The sequence below is a fragment of the Cryptotermes secundus genome, unplaced genomic scaffold, assembly GCF_002891405.2.
Source record: "Cryptotermes secundus unplaced genomic scaffold, Csec_1.0 scaffold689, whole genome shotgun sequence".
Lineage (NCBI taxonomy): Eukaryota > Metazoa > Arthropoda > Insecta > Blattodea > Kalotermitidae > Cryptotermes > Cryptotermes secundus.
In genome coordinates this window covers 333357-358886 of record NW_019720574.1, presented here as the reverse complement: position 1 = coordinate 358886, position 25530 = coordinate 333357, and the positions used below count along the sequence as shown (strand labels likewise).

Below are 25530 nucleotides of genomic sequence, written 5' to 3'. Positions count from 1 at the left end.
TGTGAACTGTTTTAAGGATGTAGAGTGGAATTTTGAATATATCTTCTGCCCAGAGTTAACTTCTGGATGTGGAAATGTTATAGAGTTAAAGAGAGTCACTCAGTCTAAGTAAATGTGGGGTAAAACAGCTTTTCATTTTCCTGCTTGGGGGCAACAAATACAGAGGATTGTAATAAATAAAAAACCTTACTTTTAAGTTTAAATTTAAAAAAAAATCATTTTGGAAGCATGTGCCTCAAATGGAAGTAGTTGTGAATAGAAAATTGCCATAGCAGACAGTAATCACAGTATGTGTCATCTCTAGATTAGGAGCAAGTTCGCCAGAATAGTCTAACATTTGTAATGGGATTTTATTGTCATCACAATTGATGGAAGGTTAAATTTGAACTTGAGTTTAGGTTACTGTTTTTAAATTTGTATTTACTTTAATGATAAATTTAACTGTAAGTATCAGTGTTTGTAATTGTGTTGTAAATGTATTATTTTGTTCCAAAGAATGATTGATTGTGTTCAGCATTTGGTACTTGGCATGAAATGAAACACAGTGCATGAGATTTTTTCTTCTAGATTTATGTTTGGTATGACAGAGGTGGAAATGATGCTCAGAAATTGTAAATTCAGCTTCTCTTCATTTGAAGAGAACCATATTATTCTTGAAAGAACAACATCTGTTTTATTAGCTGTTGACACAGTAGTGTCTATTTATCTCTTTCAGAACCATTGTTGTGTAGACTGTCCCATTATATATTTTTCGTATGACACACAACAGGATGCATACCATAAAAGATATTTCTCTCGCTCTGAAGCTATATGTTGTGGCACTCAATAGTTACACCTCACAAATCCGTCAGCGGTAAAGGCCTACATGAATAATTTAGCTTTCCAGTCATAATGTCTGAATTCACCAAGCAAGTTGGCTCATGTGGTAGCATCTGTCAGTTGAAATTGGGAGATGGTTGTTTTAGACCTCAGTTGGGACACCAGCTATGCTGAGAACATTTTTTTGTAGTTTTCTTGAGGCTCTCAAGGCAAGCTAGGGTAGTGCCTTAAACTGGGCCATTGCTGCTTCCACACCTTTACCAGTTTTTATTCAGACATCCAATCATATGAAACTTTATAGTCTGAGATACTGATGTCATTATGTAAACTGCAAGCAATGTATAAATTCACCAATCATGTATGATTATTTTAATTTGGAAACTGCCAGCACTGTTTAGTCTCAATAGTGACAGTATTGTGCAGTAACCAACTTAAGAAAAAAATCGAGGGTTTGAAATATATACATTCACTGTTAGCTACATAAATGTTGAGACAAATTGTGCAACGGGAAACAGTTCTCTGAAAAGAATGTTATAAAAGTGTAGATCTGTATTGAATTCTTCCACATTATGGCAAAGGTATATGCTGACTTCAGTGATTTTATGTTACGCAAATTTCACATTAATTTGATTTCATATGATTTTTTTTTTTGTGAAGACAAATATTTGTTTAAAACAAAAAAAATCTGATTTGGAAATGACTATAATGGGTGGTAAATGATATGAACTCTGTCCCAAGTGCAAACAATATATTATATGTCCTTGATCTTGCTCTCCTTTACACTACATGTTTCGGCCTCAAACGGCCATCATCAGGTGTATACACTCACATAGCTGTTACACTGCACTTAGTTTGAAATTTAACATTAAAAACACATTGTTCCTTTCCTTGTTATTATCAACATCTACTTCGTTGATATCTGTCTGGTTTATAGATTAATTTTGTTACACACATTAGCACTTATAAAATCTTTATAATGTTGTATTTTAGCATCCTGTTGCACTGATTTTCGTCCATGGTATATATACAGTGTCCGTCTTGCAGTGCATCCACTTTTACCTGTCACTTCACAACATGTTTCGGCACCATAGTGCCATCATCAGGTGCTCCATTTACACTAATGTATTGCATTGCATGCTATTATGTCAATGTAAAATTATTTAAAAAGTATTTTGAAATATTCGTCAGTTATAATAAATTTTTTATATACTAAAATCTTGATAAGATATTTATCTTATCTGTTCCAATTCAAAACCCGTGCATGGTTCCTCCACTATGGGAGTCGTTCCTCTTATATGGTGTGTATATCGTGTCTCGTGATGCGTGTTCCCTTTTTGGCTGCGGGTAAGGGGGTAAGGCCGTAAATGTCAATGCTTTAAATCTACAGCATATAATGTATTGCGCATGATTAAATATTATGCTGGAAGTTAGGAATAATACTAGCGAATTCTAAAATATAATTTAAGACAGTTGGTCACAGTAGGGAGAATGTGTTTGTAACTGTTCCCTTGTGACTTAGAATTCTGTTGTGTTGTACATGGTTCAGATGCACAGTCTCACATGAGTCCTAAACTATTAATGTGCTGTTGCAGCTGCATTGAAGTTGTGCAAGCTTTACTGCCTTATGTTGGTATATTACTCATGGTGTTGGTTCTGTTTTGATTGTTCCGGCTGGCATGGCACAGTAGTAGGTTGAGTGGGGGTAGAAGGTACTGATGCATGCATAGTGCACCATCTGGGTGTTGGAAAGGCGGCCACATTGACTTTCTTACAATTTCTATCACACTGTTTCCAGTTGTGTATGTTGCATGTTGCACTTGTTTCTCTGTCTTATTCATTTTAATCCTGACCTCACATCATTTAATCTTTAGATTTCACATATTTCATTGTAATGTTCATTATTTTGGTGCAGACTGCCATGCAAGTTCAGAGTTCTCAATCCCTTCTGACAAATTCAGATTGATGTTTTAAGTTAATAGTGTGCGCAGTTCTATTTATATATTTTCTGTCTCTTTCCTTCCTATGTGTGTGTTGTGTCCTTGGCTGTGCTCCTGCCTGGACCATCTGACCGTCTGCCTGCCCGTCTGAACATCTGCAGCGATAATGAGATTGCTCCTGTCGAGTGTGGCCATCTATCCAACTCCCAGACCAACTCTCCACGAGGAGGCTCCATGTTGTCCATGGGGCAGAGCTCTGCCGGCTCAGTGGGATCTGGGCCTTCGAGTAATGGCAATAGCAATTCTTTGGGTGGCCCACTCATGGGCGGACCTGTGAATGGTCAGACCAGCAGTGGCACCAACTCCAGTACTGGTAATCGTGTGAGTTCAAGTGGGTTTGGGCACTTGGGCAGCAATTCGAGCAGTGACACGAATAACTCGATAACCCTCAACACCAGCTCATCCTACACGGCCTATACACTAAACAGTGATCTTACTCTCAATGATTTTGACTTCTTCCCGTCCTCAACTTGGGACTTGGGGACCAGTGAAAATAGCTTAGACCGTACAGGAGCTCCCCAAACCCCTTCCGGATGGGGTGAGCGACCGGACTCCCGCCAGAGCGTCACACCTGTGCCCACACCACGACCCCCAAGTGTGCCAAGCTATAGTCCTGTAGGTGCCATGTGCTCCAGTCCCCTCAATCCCTACTCGGCTGCCACACAGCCAAGCCCTGCCGGAACTAACCGGGCCACTACACCAGCTAATCCATTTGGTAACTCATTTCCATTTAGTCCCCTGCAGGAGCAGGGCCCTAGTTCAGGCTTCAACCTAGATGAGAGCAAGGACTCCAAGGATGGGATTGTGGATGTGGGGAATGGTGCAAATGTTGGGGAGGGTTCGTCTAACACACGTCTGCGTAATCTCCTGACAAACAAACGTCCCAGCATTGGTGGAGAAGAAGGCAGTGAGCCCATGGACCATACAGGACTGGGTGATGGGTCAGATCCTCAGAATGAAAATCGTATCCTGAAGGGGCTTTTGAACCAAGATGACAAGGATGAGGCACGGGGAGATGATTCAACAGCCATGAGGTCTAGTCCAAGCTCTAGACATGTGGGAGCACGCAGCACTTCTTCCTCAGACACTCCCAAAGTCACTAGCAACAGCAACAACATGCTGCTCAAGGTATTTATACTGGTTTTATCATTTGCATGTGCTAAAATGTATTTGTACAGGAATCATGGCATATTTTCTGACACGTGTGACATGATTTGGGTAATTCATTTGCTCCTATCAGCTTGCATGATGATGATTTAATAATTCACGATTTGTAGAGGTAAACTATATGTAAAAATATATTTCAGGTCTGAATTGAAAATGAAAAGCAAGTGGTAATGACATTAAGCAGCCATTCAGAGAAAAGTGTATAGCTTTTATTTCAATGTAATTAGCAGTTACAGGCGCTACTGTCTCGTAACCTTGTTTAGCCTTATATTGAACACTGTGTATGTGCTCCAGCTGCTGAATGAGAAGAGCGATGATGATGACCTGGAGCATCAGAAGCAGAATGAATTGTTACAGCAGCTGCTGAAGAAACAAGACGAGGAGAGGAAACCCCTTCCAATGTCAATGGACACAGGTCAGCAGCAGCAGACTGAAGATCCTCTTTTCAAGTCACTTGGTTTCCCTAACCCCACGCCTTCACCTCCGTCCAACACAGACCCCATGACTGCACTGAATGTCTCATCTCTTATTGGTACACGTAAGCGTCCTAGTGATGAGGGTGATGATAGTGGTGGGGGGTCTTCCACCAAGAGAACGTTGGACGGACTTCTTCTCACGGGCCCACAAGTGAACTCCCCTGGCCCCAGCACCACCAGCAGTGGAGGCAAGAGCAAATTGTGGGAGAAGAACCAGATGCTGGCCTCCCTCTTAGCCAAACAGCCTTCAAAAACAACAACAATTCCTCCCATACCAGCCTCCGTTATCTCTGCTGTGCCCCAGGAGAAGCTGCCACGGGTTGTGGATCCTGCAAAAATAAGACCTGGAGGTGAGTGGTGTACTTTGTATGGTCATATTATGAATAAGTATGATATGGAAATTTGCATGTTTATGGTTCTAGGAAGATTTATTTAAGGCAAATGCTCTTGTTTGCTCTAAGCATGCACTGAAACCTCATAATGTTTTTTTTTGGGGGGGGGGGTGAGCAGTGAATTTGGACACTAAACTGAACTGTAAATAGAGAAAATTTAACACTGAGACTGTTTGCTTATGATCAGTGAAATTGAATTTTAAGTGAGAGAAGACTTAAGTCGAGGAACATTAAATGGGGTTTCACTATAATTGTTTTATATTTTTTAGTTTATTTAGGCTTTCATTGAATTTCAAATGCAGTATTTTGTGCAGATCTGAAATAATGGTTGTGTGGGTTCCACAAAAATGTTTTGTAGTTTTAATGAATTTCTGTAGAGACGGACTGCAGTATTTTAATTTTATTGGATACTGACTGTAACTATAGCCAATCCCTATCTTGTTAGGGTGGTCAGGAGGAGGGCTACAACCTCCGTCCACAACACAAAGTAACACAAGGCCAAGTGTTCAGCAGCAAGTGGCTGGTCGGCGGCAGCCTGCACCCAGCTTCTTGAATCACCAAGAGCAACAGCAGCAGCAACAACAGCAGCAACAACAACAACAGCAACAGCAACAACAGCTGCAGCAGCAGGTATTGCTCCAACAGAAACAACAGCAGCAACTGCAGCAACAACAACAGCAGCAGCAGCAACAGCAACAACAGCAGCAACAGCAGCGTGGACATACACATCAGCAGGAGGCATTGTTTGTAACTCCTGGCACGTCCTGTACTCCTGGTGATTTCAGGATTGCAGGCCCACTGGGTGCAGCTGACAGCCCTGGCATTTGGGAGAACCAATCATCTGACCCTGTGTTGTCTGAACTTTTAGACCAAGTCATTGACATTGTGCCTGAATCCATCATTGCAGGTAGGTCTGAGTGTCATATCTCCCTTATTTCTGTAGAGAATGAACTGATGAAATGCAGCAGAATCACACCCTATAACAGCTAATAAATTCTTATAGCACTTTGAAGCCTGAGGTCTGTGTAAATAATATGATGATTCACTGGTTTAGATTTAGCTAATTCAGAATTGGGTTTAGTAGTGGGCTTTGTGAGGATAGTGATGAACTTCGTTGAAAGGTGGGAAATTCCTTAAATATTTTGGTAAATGTCAGGGTCTTTGAGCCATGGAGTTGCACAGATAATCAGTGGCTGGGGAGGAAGGTAGGTAGGAGCTCCTTAAGTCAGTACAGTATTGCTCGTGTTCAAGTTTCATGGCTAGGGCCCTCAGGTCTCTCTATATTCAGAACCATTTCTGAAAGAATCTTTTGATGTTAGGTAAGGTTACTTGAAGGCCGCACCATAGCTCAAGCTGTTAGTCGCTGGCTTGCCACCGCTGTGGCCAGGGTTTGATCCCGGGTCTGGTCAAGTGGGATTTGTGGTGGACAAAGTGGCGCTAGGGCAGGTTTTCTCCGAGTACTTCGGTTTCCCCCGCCAATATTCATTCCACCAATTGCTCCACAATCACCCTCACCTATCATCTGGGGCTGGTACAATAGGCCAGAAGTGGGCACAGTACAAGGGACTTAGTCCCACCCCACTAGCAATAAAAAAAGGGTTACTTGAAAAGGGGACTTGCCCTGTACACAACTTAACACATCCATGCATTGTGACAGTTCCTGTACAAAGCACAAAACCACTGCACTAAACTCAGTTGCAGGATGTTTAAACCACTGCCACTGTTTTACAGGGATTTGTTTTAATAGGTAATATAATGTACAGGTACTTCATTGGACAGTATTTGCCACATAATTAATCAGTATTTGTCTTTCATAATTTGAACATTAATGCACTATTTCATCTCTATACAAATAATTACATTTTTACTTCAGTCAGTTTGTACCTAAGACATTACTTCCACACATTTCTCTCTGTATCTCCTTCCTCCCAGTTTTGTTGGAGAGACTGTTCAAGCAAGACTCAGCCTTCAAACACTGAGTGTTTGATGAAATACTTCCATTGTTAATGCAGAACTTTTCTGTTCATAACAGTGAAAGCTATACTCTTCTGTGAATTCACATTTGTTGCATTTTCAGTTCAGAGTTTAACAGAATATTAGTACATTCTTTTTCAGTACATTTTTTTTCACACAACAGATTTCATGATGTGGCTTTGTTATTTATATGTAATAATATGCAATGAAATAGCTTACTGAAGTATGAACCATGCAGCGCAATGAACCGCATAATATAAACAGTACACATTAACTCTAAGTAGTAAAGAAATATTATAGAGGAATTAATATTCAAAACCCTATTATAAATATAAAATGCAACACAACGTATCACTATTAATACATGTATTTTTTTTATTGCTGTTGGGGTGGGACTTGTCCCTTGTACTGCGGCCACTTCTGGCCTACTGTACCAGCCCCAGATGATAGGTGAGAGTGATTGTGGAGCAATTGGTGGAATGAAGATTGGCAAGGGAAACCGAAATACTCGGAGAAAACCTGCCCCAGCGCCACTTTGTCCACCACAAATCCCACTTGACCAGACCCGGGATCGAACCCGGGCTGCCACGGTATGAAGCCAGTGACTAACCGCTTGAGCTATTGCGCGGCCTATTAATACATGGAAGAAACCATTGTAGATTGGCTCCCAGTAACATGAAAGAAGAGGGATCTAGTCTCTAGGAAAATGGTAACATTATGATACTAACATGGTGGGCGAATGCAACAAACAATAGAAGAAATTTGATGAAGCCTATACGTGGTCTACTGCAGTAACAAACACGAAGCTACTAGCAGCTTATAACATTTTGAAAGATAATTTTTCCACCATTCTTAAATATCAGAATTGTGGATTTAGGATCACCTAATTATTTAACCTATTGTTATGTACACAACTTTATCACATGCATAATTTTTAATCCTTGAGCCGGTTGTCTGAAAATATGAGAACCTCAGCATCTCACAACCCTATGGGCCTCCATGGCCTGTTACAGGGATAGCTTTACTTCTTTACTTTTTATAATTTTTATTCTTATTTTATTGTGTTTTATTATTAATTTTAACAAAAGTCTAGTCTAAGTTTTATCTAGTTTGTGAATTGAATAGAAAGTAATTTGTACTAACCATTTATAAAAAATGGGAATGTTAGCATTGCAGTTCAGTAGGAGCATGTGAGAAACATAGCAGTAGTCAGTCACCCATCGTGTTCATTGACACGAGTCTTGTTCTAATGAGCACTTATTATGAATGGATATTTATTTCAGACAATGCAACAATTCTGAACATATTAGATGTTATCGAGTCCTCGTCTAATAATACCAATAGTTTCCAACATGACATAAATGAGAGAATGGCCATCAGTGCAATTCAGAAGTCTCTGATGCAGTGTGAAACAGTAGTGAAGAGCCCCTCATCCCCAACAATTTCCCTGTCGGGAACACCTCCAGCTTATACACCAACATCCATGTCACAACCAGGGGGTTTCCCCCCACCTCCGATGTATCCGCAGCGGCCTCGGCTAAATATACAGCAAGCTGCAGGACAACTGGGGGTTAGGCCAGCAGGCACCATGCCATACAGCAATTCTCAGATCAATAACCAGGTAAGCTTAGGGCTTTTATGACACAGCATGACAGAAATGATATTATGACATGATGAATAAGCTAAGGTAAAAATAGTCTGTGTTATCAACTTTAGTGATATCTGTAAAAAATATAGATGCCTCTATATGTTTTTTTTTTTAACAAGATAACTCATTGTTCTGATGTTTGGAATTCTTACGTCTTACACATTGCTAACTACAATGGAAATTAACTCCGGTTTTATTAATTCATAATTTCAGTCATTTTCCGTGAACTATTTCTCATTATCTTGGGCTAACTCTCAGCTTTTTCAATCTCCTGCACATTTCTGAACCCAGGATTTTACGCCATTCCAAGCATGCAGTTTTTGTGATTTTGATATCTCTAGAATGACTAAAGTAAATTCCATGAATGCTTATAACTAATGTCATTCCAGTTCCTCAGTTATGCAAACGTAATATCACGTTTTTTTAATGGCTGTAACAAAATAAATGGCTGTTATGTGTAGAGTACAATCCAAAGTCATAACTTCATAGGTCATCTGCATGCCAGGATTGGATACAGAAAGACATGCTTCAGTGTCCTCCATAATTGTCTTATCAAATGTTAAATCCATTAAACTGAATTAACTAACAATGATGCTACAGATATCGTCAGCCGACATGCAGCAATATAAGCAGCGCTATATGCTGCAGCAACAACAGAAACGCCTGCTGCAAGCACAACAACAACAGCAATTGGTCATTCCTTCCAGTGCAACAACTGTGGTTGAACAACTGACCCCTGGCCTTCAAAATATAGACAGCCTCCTTAATAATACCGTGGCACCGAATGTCTCCTTACAGGTACTTTTCTTTGCAGAAAAAATTATAAATGCTCTGTTTTATTTTTAATTTTCCATGACATTAACAGCATATTAGGAGCATACTTCTTTTAGAAATGACTAGAGCTTCTGTTATGTCCCTCCCCCATTAAACTAAATGTAGTTGTTGACTGTTTTAAGTGGAATTGTACATCTGATATGTCAGGTCCCAGAACTACAGTTTTGTTTTTGAAGTATTCTTTTTTATTTTCTATTCCAGTAATATTTCTTCGAAACATGTTTTAGTTCAGCAAAATCTGTATTTTATATGTCTTGGTGTTTTAGTGGGATGAATAATTTCAGTACTAAATTCTCAATATTTAAATTGAGAGCAAAGTGTAACATGGAATGGGACTAGGCTCATACAAAAGCTGTACCAAGGTAGGGAACCCTTAGATTGAGGTTTTTTATTTATGTATTTCAGCTGTTTTCAGATATTATGAGTGTCCATTAGAACATATATATATATATATAATTTTAATTTTATAAATTTTCATAACGTCAGGGTTACACTGTACTGTGATAATACAGTAAGACATACTGCATTATAAATTCTGTAACTTGATGAGGTTAAAGGTTTGGGAATAGAGACTTATTTCTTCATCCTGGATGTATGTGTTGTGAATTCCCACTACAGCCTTTGCTTCATGGGTCTCACTGTCCTCGAAATATGTGAATATGCCATGGAGTAAATGAAATCCAGGCTGTAAAGCTAACTATTATTGATTGCTAATATAAGCGAAATCCTTATCAAGCAAAATGTTTTGATTCATCTGCAGCATACCTCATCTCGCATCAGTTACAAGTGTGCAGTGAACGTGATTCATCTCTGAGTTATTGAGAAACAAGGGAAAAGTCTTATTTAAAGTGGTACTTTGTGTTTGCAGCGTTCATCCAGTGTTCCTGACTCACAGTTGTCACCCAACTATGGGGGTCAAATGCTTAACAGTGGGGGTGCACAGATCTCACCAGGCCAGCGCCAGCCCTACTCACCCCACTCTCAGCTTCCATCTCCCCTCAGTCAGCCACAGCCCCAAACACAACAGCAAGTGGCACAGCAACAACAGCAGGGATTCCCACCTGTTGGGTGAGTGAATCAGAAGTCAGGTTTGTGCTACAGAATGGAGTGCTAAGCAACATTCATGACTGGTGTTGTAGATTATGCAAGCATTGTTTGGTGGGTTCTTAAACGTTGAATGAGAGTATATTATTGAAAATAAAATACTTTGTGTTTTAGTGCCATCTCTTATCTTCTGTATGAATTATATGCACTAGAGCTTCTAGGCACCAGTCAGGCTGGATTGTAGCAATAAGTGTAAGCTTATATTTTACATTTGGCCATCATAGAGAAGCTACTTTAGTACTTCAGCTGGTACAAGAAAGGCTGAAGCCTCAAATTTGTCTTGAGCTCATGATTGGGACTTCGGGTAAATTGCATGAAGTACTGGACTGTGATAAAGGTCTTAACAGTTCTTAGTGTATCTGTTCCAAAATGTTAAAAAGTTATTTGGAAATATTCCCCATTTTGGCAAAGCTTCCACATTAGATTTTTGTCTTGCTGTTCATGCTATAGAAGAAGAAATCAGTGAATACATTGTGCTTATTAAATATATTCACATATTCATATTGACCTTTTATTTTTTTTTATTGCTAGTGGGGTGGGACTAAGTCCCTTGTACTGCGGCCACTTCCTGGCCTATTGTACCAGCCCCAGATGATAGGTGAGGGTAATTGTGGAGCAATGGGTGGAATGAAGATTGGCAGGGGAAACTGAAGTACTCGGAGAAAACTTGCCCCAGTGCCACTTTGTCCACCACAAATCTCACTTGACCGGACCCGGGATTGAACCCGGGCCTCTGCGGTGGGAAGCCAGTGACTAACCGCGTGAGCTATGGCGTGGCCTGGACATTTATTACTGTACTTATCTTTCTGATAAATATGTGATTTAAACCGTGCTGGGTGTGTTCATATTTTTGTTTTTAGTCTCATAGGGAGAAAAGGTTCTCTGCACATTCTTACACCTGAGTGTATGTTGAAAAATTCTGAGGCAGTTTTATTTTTCTATACATTTCTTTATATTCACGTGTAAGTAGAACAGCTTATGTTGAGGTGATGTCCATCTGTGAAATACCTGTTGTTAGAGCCTGGTGGAAAATCCATTGAAATTTCCAAAAGGAAATGGTTGAGCATGAAGTCTATTGAGGAAATAGTTTCTGTGTACATGGCAGCTTTTCTTTTGCCTGTAAAAGCAATTTTCATGGAAAATGTATAACCTCAGCAAAGCTATTTATAATCCAGTTTAAAACCAAATACACAGTTTTAATGTTTTTCATACCACTTAGATTGGCTCAGGCAGTAATGCTTCTGATGTGTATTTTTGGACGTGCCCCGTTTGAATCCCGTCTGTGACATTGACTATACTGACAGTTTTCATGGTTTACCTTGGTCTTGAGTGACTGCCTTGAAATAGGATATAATTGCTTCCTTATATGTCCCTTTTCTGATTTGTCATTCATTAATCTATCCAGCAACCTTTTGGCACAGTATAGTCTGAGTTATTGGGAGCACAGTTATATAAACCATAAGTAAAATAAAATTGTGATCTACATGTGTGCTAAGATTGCTTATTACTGTACTGATGACTAAAGCATACCTTCCACTGCCAGTCTGTGATCGAAATATGAAGTACTTATGTTAAAGTATGTTGTGCATACTGTAACCAGTGTGCTGTATGGGGTTAAATATGCCTTAATGCATATCAGTCTACAAGTGAAGTATAGTTACTGTGATGTGCCATAAAGCAAATGTAGAAAATAACATTGCTACACCCAGATGCATTTTTTGTTATTGAGAATTTTAAGTTTAATGTTTCTCAGGGAGATAATTCATATGAATGACAAAAAAGAACTTTAATTAGAGTGAACAATATGGAGATAATAATTATTCTGTTCTTTGGAAACTTAATTCACTCAGTGATTTTGTTAGTAATTGTGCTTCATCATAAAAATTATAACTACGTATGTTTAAGGGCAGAAAAATCTGGTATATATCTCATTGTGATATTTGTCCTATTATATGGTGCACTCTTTTGGGCACTGTTAAAGAGTTCATAGGTATTATAATTTTTATGTATTAGTCATGTACTCTCCGGATCACATTAATTAATAAGTTCAGATAATCTGTATGTTTGACATTAAATAATTACTTTTTGAAAAGGTAACAGCTACTTATGTAGTCTAGGAAGTATCCATGTTTTATGGAACCTGAAAGTGTGTGATTGTTTCCAGCACTATCTCAGGCTAGATAAATTGATTCTTTATCGTGAAAACTTATTTCTGTGTGATACATTTTACTATTTGCTCCCATTTATGCCTAAGTTTTCGAAATAGTCCCGTCCCTTCAGATATTTCAACTAAAATGCAGGAAATATTTCTTGTCTCTTCCAAGTTCTTTACATTCTTCACCCATATGCTTATCCTTGATTTGATCAGCATAATAATATTTGATGAAGAGTACGAAGTATTAAGTTTCTTATTGTACCATTTTCTTTTGCCTATTACTTTATCTTAGGTCCAAATATTTTCCTGAACACCAGTTCTTAGGTCATAATATTTTTCTCAACACCTTGTTCTCAAATACCCTCAGCCAATGTTTTAAGTGTTTTTTCTGTTTGCAGATCGGGCCTCAACAACTTCACAAATAACCAGCAGGGTGCTCAGTCCCGACTTTCACCTCATCCTCCTGGAGGACTTCCTCCTTTCCAACAATCTCAGCTCTCTCCTCGCATCTCACAGGTATGAGCCTCCGAAGTTATCAGCAAAGTGATAGCATACATATTCTTGTAATTAAGATAAGCTTCAGTTTTAACTTGTTCAGGAATGAGAGAGACCTTTAGAAATACGCTGTCAATCTTTTTGGGACTACTGATATGTGTGAGTGGCATAAATTTTGTCCCTTTCTACTCTGTCATATTTTCAAGTTTTTTAATAGCCCACTCAAGTGTTTTTTATTTTTTGCCAAAAAAAAGATGCTTATTCTCTATTAGGTTACATGAATGAAGTTAATACAGAAAAATCAGCTGAAATAGGCCGATTTCAATTTTAAATGAAAGATTCCCGTGGGGAAGGAGCCATGAACACGCTTTTGAGTGTTTGCCCAACAGATGGCAGGAAACTGCAGTAAACGGTCCTGTTAATTGTATGTTGATGTAGCCTGTACAACAATACAGACATGTTGTTATTGTAGATTCTAAAGGGTTCTCATGATGATGTATAACACTCAGAATTACTGGGTTTTTGGCCTTTGTCCATCATCCAGTATTCTAAAAACTAGAGAATACATGTGAGAAACGGTGATTGAGGTTAGCTCTTTCTAAGGGACCCAGCAGAGTAGGTGTCTTCTCCCCTCACCTGATGGAAATGTCCAGTTTCTGAGACATTGTGTTCTCTAGTTTTTAGAATACTGGATGATGGACAAAGTCCAAAAACCCGTTAATTCTGAAGATCGATATATTGTTAACGTATGAGTGGAACGAGTTAATATGCAGTGGAAACACAGCTAGGTGATGTGTACTGGGAACTCTTCCCCCATGGGTAAAGTGGCCGGGGCATGAAGATGACCACTCACCTCTAACTAGTGCCAAGGACGGAGAGCACGGAAGACAAGCTAACAGTACAGTGGTCTCCTCACCAATCAAAAGTTTGCCTGATGATGGCTCATGTGCAGCCAAAACGTGTTGCAAATTAGAAGAACATATGATACAAATTAAAGACATACTAAAGTATTTAATAAACGATATACATGTAGCGTCTTAATGACATTTTATAACATTTAATAATATTTTAAAATATAAAAACTACACTTTTAGTGGAGAACATGTTTTATATGTCTTATTTTATTTATTTTAAATATCATTGTCACATTATCGACAGTGTACATATAATTGAATAATTCGTCCAATGTGAGTAATAAATTAATGAGTCACACTGGATGGATTTGATAACCTCTTTTAATATTGCTAGTGTGATGGACTAGGATGAACCAAATCAAATAATCCACTCCCCCATACATCTTCATGGCCTAGCACTTAATCAGTTAGACACATGGACAACTTTACCGTTACCACAGCTAGATATGTCAGGACAACAAGGCAGGTGACTGAGACTCCTTTGGCTCAGTGGTGTAGGTTTCAAGGGTATTATACCATCCCATTTCTTAGCAATGTCTAACATTGCTTTTTAAAAGAAAGTAACACAGTCTGTTCAGACTGAAATTACATGCAATTAGAATAAGAAAGATATATTGGGCTGCACAAAACGATGAGTTTTTAAGTAGGCAGATGTAGGATAGTGAGCTTGTAGTGTCACCTGTGAACAGCGTACTGTGTTGTTATATTGCAGGGTCAGCAGGGATATCCTGCCTTGTCAAACAGCCTGACACAGTCTTCTCAGGCAGCGAGTAGTTGGTCCCAGGCAAGGCTTAGCCTACAGCAGCAGCAGAACCCAATGCTGAGTGCTCAGCTCACGGTAAGCAACATTGAAATCGTGTTCTTGTCTGTTCAGTGACTGCACAAGCTTCAGTTTTTGTGTGACTTTTTATTTCTATCGGTGTCTTCCAATTCAGTACAACATCTCTGGTTTATGGTTGGTTATCAGATGGTAAAGAACTGGTAGATTCTGAAGGGTTCTAACAGTGGTGTACAGCACTCAGGATTGCTGGGTTAATGGACTTTGTTCATTATCAGGCATTCTAAAAAGTAGAAAAGACTGCAGCATTTCAGAAACGGGATCCGTTCCTCAGGTGAGGATGTACATTCTCTGTTCAGGTTAGCTCTTTCTGATGGACCCCAACAGAATAGGTGTCTCCCACCTCTCATCTCAGGATGGAAACAGATCCAGTTTCCAAAATGTTATGTTCTTTTTGTGTTTTTAGGAATTCCAGACAATGGACAAAGTCCAAAAAGCCAGTAATCTTGGGGGTAAAGATTTGTCATGGTCTTATTTCTAAGCAGTAAAAGAAACTACAAATCTGATAGTGAAAGCATCAAAACTATGATATTGGATGTTTGGTTATATTTTGTGCTGGTGCAACCTGTTCTGTATTACTCGTAGTTTCTCTCAGCATGCAAACCTAGTGAGGTTTGAAGTTGAGCTCGTTGTGATAGTGATGGTCTCTTGTTATGTAATTTGGTAGAGAGCTGCTAGTATTCCTCTGAAATACATCTGTGTATCAAACTGCAAGGAATAGACCTAGCAGATGTACTGTTTCTCTGGACTTGTATTTGGAAGGTGATTGGTTCAAATTTCAACCCAGACACTAGCTGTCCTGACTGGTTACTTGTGACTTTCTTCTGTCCATCAAGTTAGATGCAAGGATGGTGCCATCCAAATCCTTTTTGATTCATTAACTGTCATCCTCCCATTTGACACTATAAAGCCTGAGATATGACAGTGCTGTAAAATGAACAACAGAGAAATACATGATGTAGCATATCAGAAGACATTAGTAAGACAGCCTTCTTCCTTCTTCACAACTACCTTATATATTATTATTTATTATATTATTTTAGGAATAGTCATACTCTAATCATAATTTTCCTGGGGAGTAAGGCGTGGCCGGTGCGTAAGGCTGACAACCTCAGCGCCGTCTTTGAACGATTGTCTAGAAAATGTGGGACCCTCAACGTCTCACAACCCTATGGGCCTTGACGGACTGTTACAAGGATAACTTTACTTTTACTTTTTTTTTTTACATAATCTAATCACAAGTCTGAAGGGTCTTTTTCTTTTCTTTTCACTTGGTTTTTCTCTTGTTTGTAAGCAAAGAATGTAGAGAGTCACCTGCTGTTTGCTGTGTAAGTGACTTAGTGTTTTTGAATTGTTTCCTTGTTACTGCTTATGGTTTTGCATTTATGTTACTACATTGGGACTCCTATGGATTATATTGCAAGGCTGTGTTACAAATACGTAGTTCAGACAAGAGCACCAGACTGGTGGACAAGTATTCTGATCTGCATTGTGTCAGAACATAATGTTCTCACTTGTTAATGAAATGGAATTCAGGAGTGTTAGCTGTCATTTTATGATTTTTTTTTAATGCGGAACAGTTCTGCTGTGTGAATTTCACATATCAAGTATTAATGAATTGAAAAATCATTATTTTTCATTGTGTTAACACATATGGTCTGTAGCATCTATTTTGTAACATTTTTTAGGTTTTTCATTTGCATTTTTGTGATGGTGATGACACAGTGACGCAATGGACTGCATTGCTGTCTTGGAAACCCACTATCATCTCCAAGAATGGAAGCAAGATGCTGAACTTCTTTGCTGCAGGAATTTTGTAGATGCTAAGTAGATTTCCGTTGTTTCCAGGGCAGCTATGGTGGAGCTGGCGGACGGCAATTTACAACACAGCGTGGACAGCAGGCTCCACCACAGCAGCAATTGCCGTCCGTACGATCGCTGCCCAGTCCAGGAACTCCTGGAGGGCCCCGTCAGTCCTATCCTCCAGAGTCATTTCCCCCACCTGCCTCACCCACAGCGGGTAACTACCAGGCTGCAGGCCAGTTCCCTCAACAACTCCGCCTTCAGCGAACCATTAGTGCACCCACTGCCACCACACAGTTGCCAGGTAACCTGCCACCTCTACATGAATAATATGGGGAAAGTAATATTTTAGGTATTATCCCTGCTGTTAATGCTGATGACACTGGATGAACCAAGTTTGCTCACCTGTCAATGCAAGTGCCCTCAGAAGCAGAAGCTAAAGAGAGCCCAAAGAATGTTTGTGACAGTGGTCGATCCAATATATCACATTGTTCATTGTCCGAGATATTCTAAATATATATGGTGTTTCAGCAGTCACCTCTAATCCCTCTGTTGTCATGATCTGGTGGTTAGTATGAAAGTTTGCAAGTTTGACCCATACTGCTGCCTCTGATATCATAAATGAAAGCAACAAAATAAATGAAGATTACTGACACTTTGTAGTTGGTAAGTGAGTACCAGCTTTTTGGGGAAAGCTGCTGAATGCCCCCCCCCGTCTGTGCTCATTTTACTTTACCCTGAAGATGACTGAAGCAGTTGGGTCCATCAAAACGTTGGTACTAAGTTACCAAAGTACACATCACGTCCCAGAATATGGTAACATGCATAACCACTGCTATGAAAACATGAAATCTGAACAGAAGAATCAATCTGACAGTTGCTTCTAGAGTGAACCTCCACAGCCCTATTAATATTAAATATACCTCAGATTGCATACATTGCTAAACATAATATTCACTTCTCTTGAAATGATTGGTTAGTGACGTAACATAAAATGTCCATCTTAGAGCTTTGTGCCTGTGGGCCCTTATGTTGTCAGAGTTGTATCCTGTGTTTCGTCATTAACAGCATTCATTTTATCAGATTTTATTTTTGTATGGTAAGGTATGAAACGTGTCCTCATGGGGAAATGTGATAGGTTCAAGTTACTGAGAAAGAGATCTTGAATTACAAGCTCTGAAGAACAATAAATTACTGGTGTTTTATGTACCGCGTGTTTAACAGAAGCTAAAATTGAGTTTTGTTTTCATTGCTGCTCAGCATAAATTGCAAGTAGCATTATTTTTCTGGACCTCATAATTCTGCTGTGATTCATAACTTCTTTTTTTTATGATGGTTATGAAAGTGTATTACTAGTCTTATAATTCCATGCTGCTTTAAATGCCAGATCTTCTCTTTGTTTTGTAAATGTGTGTAATCAGAATACACCATAAATATACATTGTGCTTCTCACACCTCCTTTCCTCACAGACATTCACCGAATTGTTGGCTTTGTCATAGGCAACAGTCTTTTGCTTCAGCATGAAAAGTCAGGATGTTATGATTCTAGTCTTCTGTCTTGAAACTATAGACAGATATGATAATTGTGACTCATAGAAGCAAATGTTTATATGTATTGAATGTTAAAAATTATTTTAATATCGTTATTTACTTTGATAAGTAGCTACTGTTGTAGTTGAATTCATATCACTGTGGAGTATAATTGTGTAATAGATTTAACATGTATATATAGATACAACATGCATAACCACTGCTATTTCAGTCAGCCTGACATGCTTCAATCCTAAGACCACTGTCAGGGGCACATGTACACAGCTATCTGGCGCTGTAAGTTCTGTATCCTAAAATAACATATGTAATTGATTTTATTGGTCATATGTGATACCAAAATTTAACGAGATTCTTGAGTTATGAAGTTATGAAGAAGGGCAGAGCCCATGTTCTGTGAGTGGGTTGCATATTGCCCTTTTAGTTTGTCAGAGGTGCTCTTCTTTCATGGATAAATAATATAGTTGTTTCCACATGCATAGATTCATTTTAAGATGGTTTCCCACATAAGAATTAAAATGGTTGGGTCAAAAAAATATCACCCCAGAAATAATGTATTTAAATTCTGTTTCTCACATAGAAGGATATCCAGTCAAAGAAGCAATTTAAAGGCATGTGCCAAACGTTATACTCATTTTCTTATTTTTGTGAAATTATATGCAGAAATTAGTAAGAAATAAAGCAGGGGTTCTTATGCCAACATCTTGTAAGTGCTCGGTGAGCAACAGGAGTTAGGTGGAGTTAACAGTGACGTCTTAACAAAGGTCTGTTTAGCACTGTTTTCATTATTAATTACTCTCTCTCGTCTAGTAGAAGCTGGTTGTAGCATAGTCATTGCTTACTTTCATATGTGCAATGAAGATGTATTGAATCTTGTGAAGTCATATAAAATACACTCAACTCTCGATTATCCGGGGGCGGATAAACCGGTTTGAGGCTTAACCAGGGCTTTTTTGAGGCTTATATGTTGTTTAATATTCATTCACTTTTGCTTCACATGGTTAGTTGTAACCCTGTTTTCGCGCTAGTGTGAACCGAGCTCTGCATTTTTTGGTCCCGTTATGCTAACACAATGTTGTAGGGTAGGGGTGAAAGAATGCAAGGATTTGTGGAATGTTTCAAGGACAGATAGACCGTCCGAGTTAGTCTCTTTGTATCGATCTTCAAATGCATTAGCAAAATGTCAGGGTGTAAAAGGAAGAGTGTTGTGATAAGTATTGAACAGAAACTCGTGTCAACCGGGCTTCGAAATGGTAAGCAGTGGGGGTGCAGCCAGAAGATCAGGAAGAAAGTAAGAATGAGGAAGATGTGGACGCTGCTGCTAGTAAGAAAATATCACATGGTGCTGCTCTTAATCATTTGGAATCCTTACTAGACTATCTTGACAGTGAAAAGAAGAGTTTATTAAGTGACAAGCTAATATTACGTAGGCTTCGTACGGATATCTGTAAAAAGGAAAAAGCAAACGACAATATTAAATTTTTTTAAGTGTTAACTGTGAATATTCGTAAAAAGTGTTGGATGTTGTTGAACACTGTGATTGAAATAACTAATTCCTACTTCTGTGTAATGTAAAAAAAGTATTACGTAGGCCATGAGATGACATAAAAACGAGGTTGACTAAATTTAAATACAGGTAGGCCTATAGTATTATGAAGGTACAGTAGTATTACAGTACTACTTCTAATAAAATTTGTCTTTTCGATTAATCGTGATTTCCATCCCCACCATTATCCCGGATAATCGAGAGTTGAGTGTATATTGATTTGTGTATTATATATTGTTGAATTCTATCATTATTATCGTATGCGAATATTAGAGTGCTTGAACATATCTAGAGCATTTGTCTTCAGATGTAATGCATATGAACTTCTGACAAAAATTGTTGAGAGCCAGAAAGAAGTAACACACGTCTCAACATAAGAAGGCCGAATCAGTGCTCCTGGAGTGATTTTGACAGTAGTAGACATTAAAAATGCAAATTAAGGGTCATATGCTGAGAAAGAAGGCTAAAGTAGTAGCTGTCAATGCAAGTATCAAATTCACACCTTCAAATGGATGGGTTAATCAGCTTAGAAAGTGTGCAGGACTTACCTACAGGACCACAAATGGAGTCCAAAAGTGTAAGAGAAGAGGAGTAAGAAGCCTGGATGTTGGACATGCTTTCATCTCTTTTCACTGAATATGGACGGCCTCCGTGGTCTAGTGGCCAAAGGTCCTGGATTCGATTCCCAGTGCTACCACATTTTCTGAGAATCAGTGGTTCAGGAACAGGGTGCACTCAGCCTTATGAGGATGATTGAGGAGCTAATTGAATGGAAAAGTATTGGCTCTGGTCTAGAAAACCGAGATTAACGGCCACGGGGATCCATTGCGATGACCACGGGACACCCTCTGTCCACTAAAATTGGCACTGACTTCGCTGACAAGCAATGGTCGCTCGGTCTATATAGTTTGCTTGTAGACTAAAGCCATAGAGTTTTTTTTTAGTGAATATATCCTGACATCCTTACTGCCAATTAGTGTGGCTTACGTTTTGCTTTTTTTTTTCTCTCTGGAAAATATGCGAAGGTGAAAACTATCATGGGGACAAGGAAAGTAAGGATAGAATTATTGTTTTTATTTACAAATATAGATATATCTGAAAATGTGCATTTGCTGGTAAAAAGGTGAAGTTGTCCCTGTGCTTAACTAATTAAACACTGTGGTGTGAATGTGTGTGGTGGAGTGGATGTATAGATAGATCCACATTTTCTTGACCTTGACATTAGCTGCAGATGAGTGGTCAGCTTCATGCCCTGGCCGCTTTACCCCTAAAAAATGAGCCCTCAGTGCCCATTTGATGGGAAGTTGGGTGGACCCCAGAGCCGCTCTGGGCTATGTGGAAAAGAGAAAATTCTTGACCCTACCGGGACTTGAACTCTAACCCCTCATTTGTCCAGCCTGTAGCTAGTCACTGTACCAACTATGCTATCCTGTTATAGAAGCCAAGGTGCTTCAAGCATATGAAGTCCCTGCTGTATTCATACAGATATAACAGTAGCACATAATTTTGGAGATAGTACCATGTTTGGAAGGGAGAATTTCTGCTGAAAATTGGGAAATGTGCCATTTGCAATTCAGTGTGCAGCATGTCCCAAAGGCATGGTCAGTTAACAAATTAGGGACCAGAATTTCTGCTGGCCAGTGCAATTTGGTCCTACAACCAATGGACCAAGGTATAATCAGGCTTTCAAGCAAAAATATTTGATGCTGTATCCTTGCTGCCAGCATCATGGAATGATGTCTATTACATAAGTACGTCAGATTGCTTCCAGAAGACAAGATTCTGTGAAACACCAGACCACGACCATGAAGAATGTGACAGAAGTAAATCCAGGCACCTGGAAAGATATTATGGAAAAGGTGAAGTACCATTTATATTTGAAGGGTTGGTAGAAGCTAGTGACATTCTTCCCTGTGCAGTTTAAGCAACTGATGATATATTGAATATGGGAATACAGATACTGAGGAGGAAGATGGTGAAGAGAGAGGCAGCAGTGTGCAAAGTGTAGTGAAGCACTGTAACATTTAGACATCAACACTAACTACTTCCATAGTGGCATTCCTGGCATGCCAGACTGAACTGTCAGATCTCTGGGAACTGGGAACTTATACTTCAAACCTAGTCAAAAGGGAAGAAATATTCTTCCAGAAAGAATGACATAGCAGAACAGACTTGTGATTTCAAGTGTAGAACAGGGTGACCAGATGTCCTGTTTTTGCAACAGTGACATTTTACAGTATTTAGAAGTTCCATGAAAATGTTATTATACACACCTTGGTTTCAAATAACCCCAAATTACTGCAAGATATTTGTTCATTGCAGAAGTTCAAAATGACAGTCTAAGAGGAGGAACAAACTTCATCATCAGCTGAAATGTGTGGCTAGGAAGTGCAGTATAGAAAAACCTACAGAAATGTGTGTTTCATTTTTTATTTTTGTTTTGATGTGGTCACCCCAAGGTAGATTATACTTGAGAACAATTGTATTTAAGAAACGTTTTTAGCTCTTTCCTCGGACTGGAATTACTGTTTTGTATGGTGTGAAACATTGTGTACATAGATACAGTGTGTAATGAACATACTGTATCTTTAAGTAATTTAAAATTCCAGAAGTACGAGTATATAAAGCTGAGAAAAGAATTACTTTAATTTCAAACAGTATTAGCATTTAAATTTCAGATTGACATGGCACAAGGAAGAATGTGCTGAACTGTTCTGTGGATACCAATAAAAATGTTTTTTAACATCTTTTCTTTTACGAACTTCCCCCTCAGCAGGAGTGCCATTAATATGGTGTTCTAGAAAGCTATTTTTTCAATCAACAGATAACTTGAAAAAGTACATTTATTTAATAGTATAAAGCACAGGAAAAACAGAGATATGGATTAATAACAACAGCAATAATAATAATAATTTTGTCTGAAGGGACATTCTAGAAGTATCTGAAAAGGGAAAATTTGTCTTTCTGTGTAAACGGTAGCCATGGAAGTGAGAATCACTGCATACACACTGGAACTTTGAGGTTTTGAAGAGAAGGTCTGGCATGTCAATAAATAGCAACCTGATAGCGAAGCTCGTTACATGCAACAGAACTGCTCATGGGTGGTTTCACCAGATGTATATCCAACACTGGCAAGGCTGAGGCAGGCTCAGTTTGTTTTAGCATAGTCCAGAAACTAATATTGATTGTAAAGCATTTGCAGGGTTAAGACAGGCTTAAAGTGTATGGTTTAGTGAGTGACATCTTCACACTGAAACAGTAAATACATAGACCACTACTTCTGAAGCTTTTAACTTTGGAGACAATTGAGAAGGAAGTAAAGCATGACACCCCTTCTGTCTCTTTGTACGTTTGATGCTGTGCTACTTGAAACTAAAGTGTTTTGAGGTTTGCAGTAATGTAGTTTCCATTAGAAGTTACTCTTGTAGTTTGATGCTGTTGAGAGTGATCTGATTACTTTTAAGTTTTATTTTAATTGATTGATCCCAGTAAATGAAGGTTACTTTGAGCTCTGCTGCACGACCCCTAGCACTTGTTTTGAGTGTTTTACTCCATCCCCTGTAGGCTATGAAATCTACCAATAGCAGTGCAACCCACCCTGTATGCCTGCCCCTCAACACATACAGCAGTTTTTATTTCAGTTTCATATCCCCCCCTTCTGAATCTGCATGCACTATGTCGGTAGCCCATGTTTGTTTTCTCAACGTTCATCTCCCCAACGTTCGACAGTGGAAAGGAAACATCGACAATCGTGTCGGAACTGACTGACACGTGTCACCCCATCCCTGTTACAGGTGGAGTAAACTCCCCGCGGCCTTATGGACTGAAACAGGACCCCCAACACCTCCTCTCCCCTGGTCACCCCATGTCACCACACCCCTTCCACCCTCCAGAACCACATCCCCTCCAACCCCACCACCATAGTCAGCACCATCCTATAATGTACCATGCACCCCCTCCTGAATCCCAGTTTTGTTTCAATCAGGCCGATATACATATATACGGGGCGAACGACCGTGGCCGTCCCCAAGCCCACACACCAACCAATCACCAGCCAGGTGGTAAGTCAGGTGACCTCCTCCTCATGTGACCTCACTGTCCGCCAGCTCTGGCTTTCCCTCTTTGTCTGGCCTCATCTTGGTTGCATCTAGCATGTCTCTCGCTCATGCGTTCGCTCGTCGGCTAGCACCGCCCACTTCCCATCCTGGGCACCTTGTCACTACATGTGATTAACAAGCTGCGTGTGCCTGTCTGTTACGTTTGTGTGGAAACACACCCTTTGAACCACCCTGTGTTGTGTGTTATCATTCTGTGTTTTTATGTTCTTTTTGTGCTTTTTGTGTTTTGTCAGTTGAACAGATGCTTTCTTGCCTCAGAATTCTTCATCCTCTTATTATATGTCAGGCTTTTTTGCACTATGCTGGTCACATGCCAGTGCACAGTTTAGCTGGTGTTTGTCTGCCACGTATCAGACTAGAGATCTGAGGAGGATAGAAATCCAGTGTGTGTGCGCGCGCACACACACACACACACACGCGCATGCACACACACACACACACACACATATTGTAGTGTATATTAGTTACTGTTTTCTGAAAATAAAAAAAAATTGTCACCATCTATTACTGTTGTTCAGTTATTTATGGGTATATTTTAGACATTGCATTAAAATAGTAATTGCAGTGTTAGCAAAATAGATTCCTGTTTTAATACTGACATTTCCATTAAATGTTTTTACAGTACTAAATATAGTTTTGAATTCTTGCTGATCATGTACCATACACCTAAACATAAGATGAGTTTAATCTTTCCATTGCAAACATTGATACTTTTGCAGTTACTATTACATGATTTTTAGTGTCCCATTGTTCAGGAAGTAGTTCCCTTTTACCAACTGGAAATAGCTGTCATGTTATCAAGGCAGTTTTATTTGGTATAAACTGCATTTACTTTTATTTGCAAGACCAGAGAAATTGTTTTCCAGTGCATAATTTACCCGACATCATTTCTGTTCTTCCTGGCAGGAACAAAAGTCTAGTGCTGTCCATTGAGTACTTCTTAAATACTATCATATGTGGGCAGGCAACAAGGAGCTTGCTTGCTCTTCATATTTGTCTTATGTTCAGGTAGATGCTGTGCAATTATTTAGGATTTTCATATGCACATAAACTAAAAAATTATAAGGAAAGTCTGCACCTGACATGATGCTTGCCTGCTTTTTTCTTGCAAGTGGATAATTCTTCATTAAATTTATTATGAAAGTTATCAACATTATGTACATGATGCAGATATATCACACACTTGTTATAATTTGGCAAAACGTGAAGTGTGCTCAGAACATGATTTTTATACCATATACAAAATACCTCTTTCCTCCACTTTTTATTTTGTGAAATTCAATACTGTTATTCATTTGTGCAGCTAACTCAACAGCTACAGAAGCCAATTACAGAGTTAGTATTGTCACACAAATAAAATAAGAGAAAACAGTGCACAGACATCTAGAACAAATGCATACATATTGTGCTGAGTATTAGATGCAGGACAAGCATAACAGCACTGAATACCACATAAAGAAATGACTGTTTGACATAGTGACTTTACACGTTTCACATGTGACTAATTCACACAGAACAGAAGGAAAATTACTGCATGAGAACAGTATGGAAGGTGAAGAAAGCAGTCTTCTGGGATGTGGCGCTATGTAGATATTGCGTTAACCGACGTTTTGGAGGAACATATCGCCTCCATCTTCAGGGTAGAAAAAATCTGTGAGCGATTCTTCTACCCTGAAGATGGAGCGATACGTTCCTCCGAAAC

General features: G+C 39.1%; 1 protein-coding gene across 1 annotated transcript in view; it reads left to right on the top strand.

Annotated features, from left to right (window-relative positions):
* Positions 1–25530, top strand: part of LOC111869458 (nuclear receptor coactivator 2) — a 124662-nt gene that overhangs the window by 85638 nt on the left and 13494 nt on the right. Inside the window, exons 9-18 of the mRNA XM_023861003.2 lie at positions 2918–3944; positions 4278–4809; positions 5297–5758; positions 8109–8446; positions 9074–9271; positions 10176–10375; positions 12965–13082; positions 14688–14813; positions 16662–16920; positions 23505–23771. Coding sequence (XP_023716771.1) covers positions 2918–3944; positions 4278–4809; positions 5297–5758; positions 8109–8446; positions 9074–9271; positions 10176–10375; positions 12965–13082; positions 14688–14813; positions 16662–16920; positions 23505–23771 — 3527 coding nt within the window. The remainder of the gene's footprint in view (positions 1–2917; positions 3945–4277; positions 4810–5296; positions 5759–8108; positions 8447–9073; positions 9272–10175; positions 10376–12964; positions 13083–14687; positions 14814–16661; positions 16921–23504; positions 23772–25530) is intronic.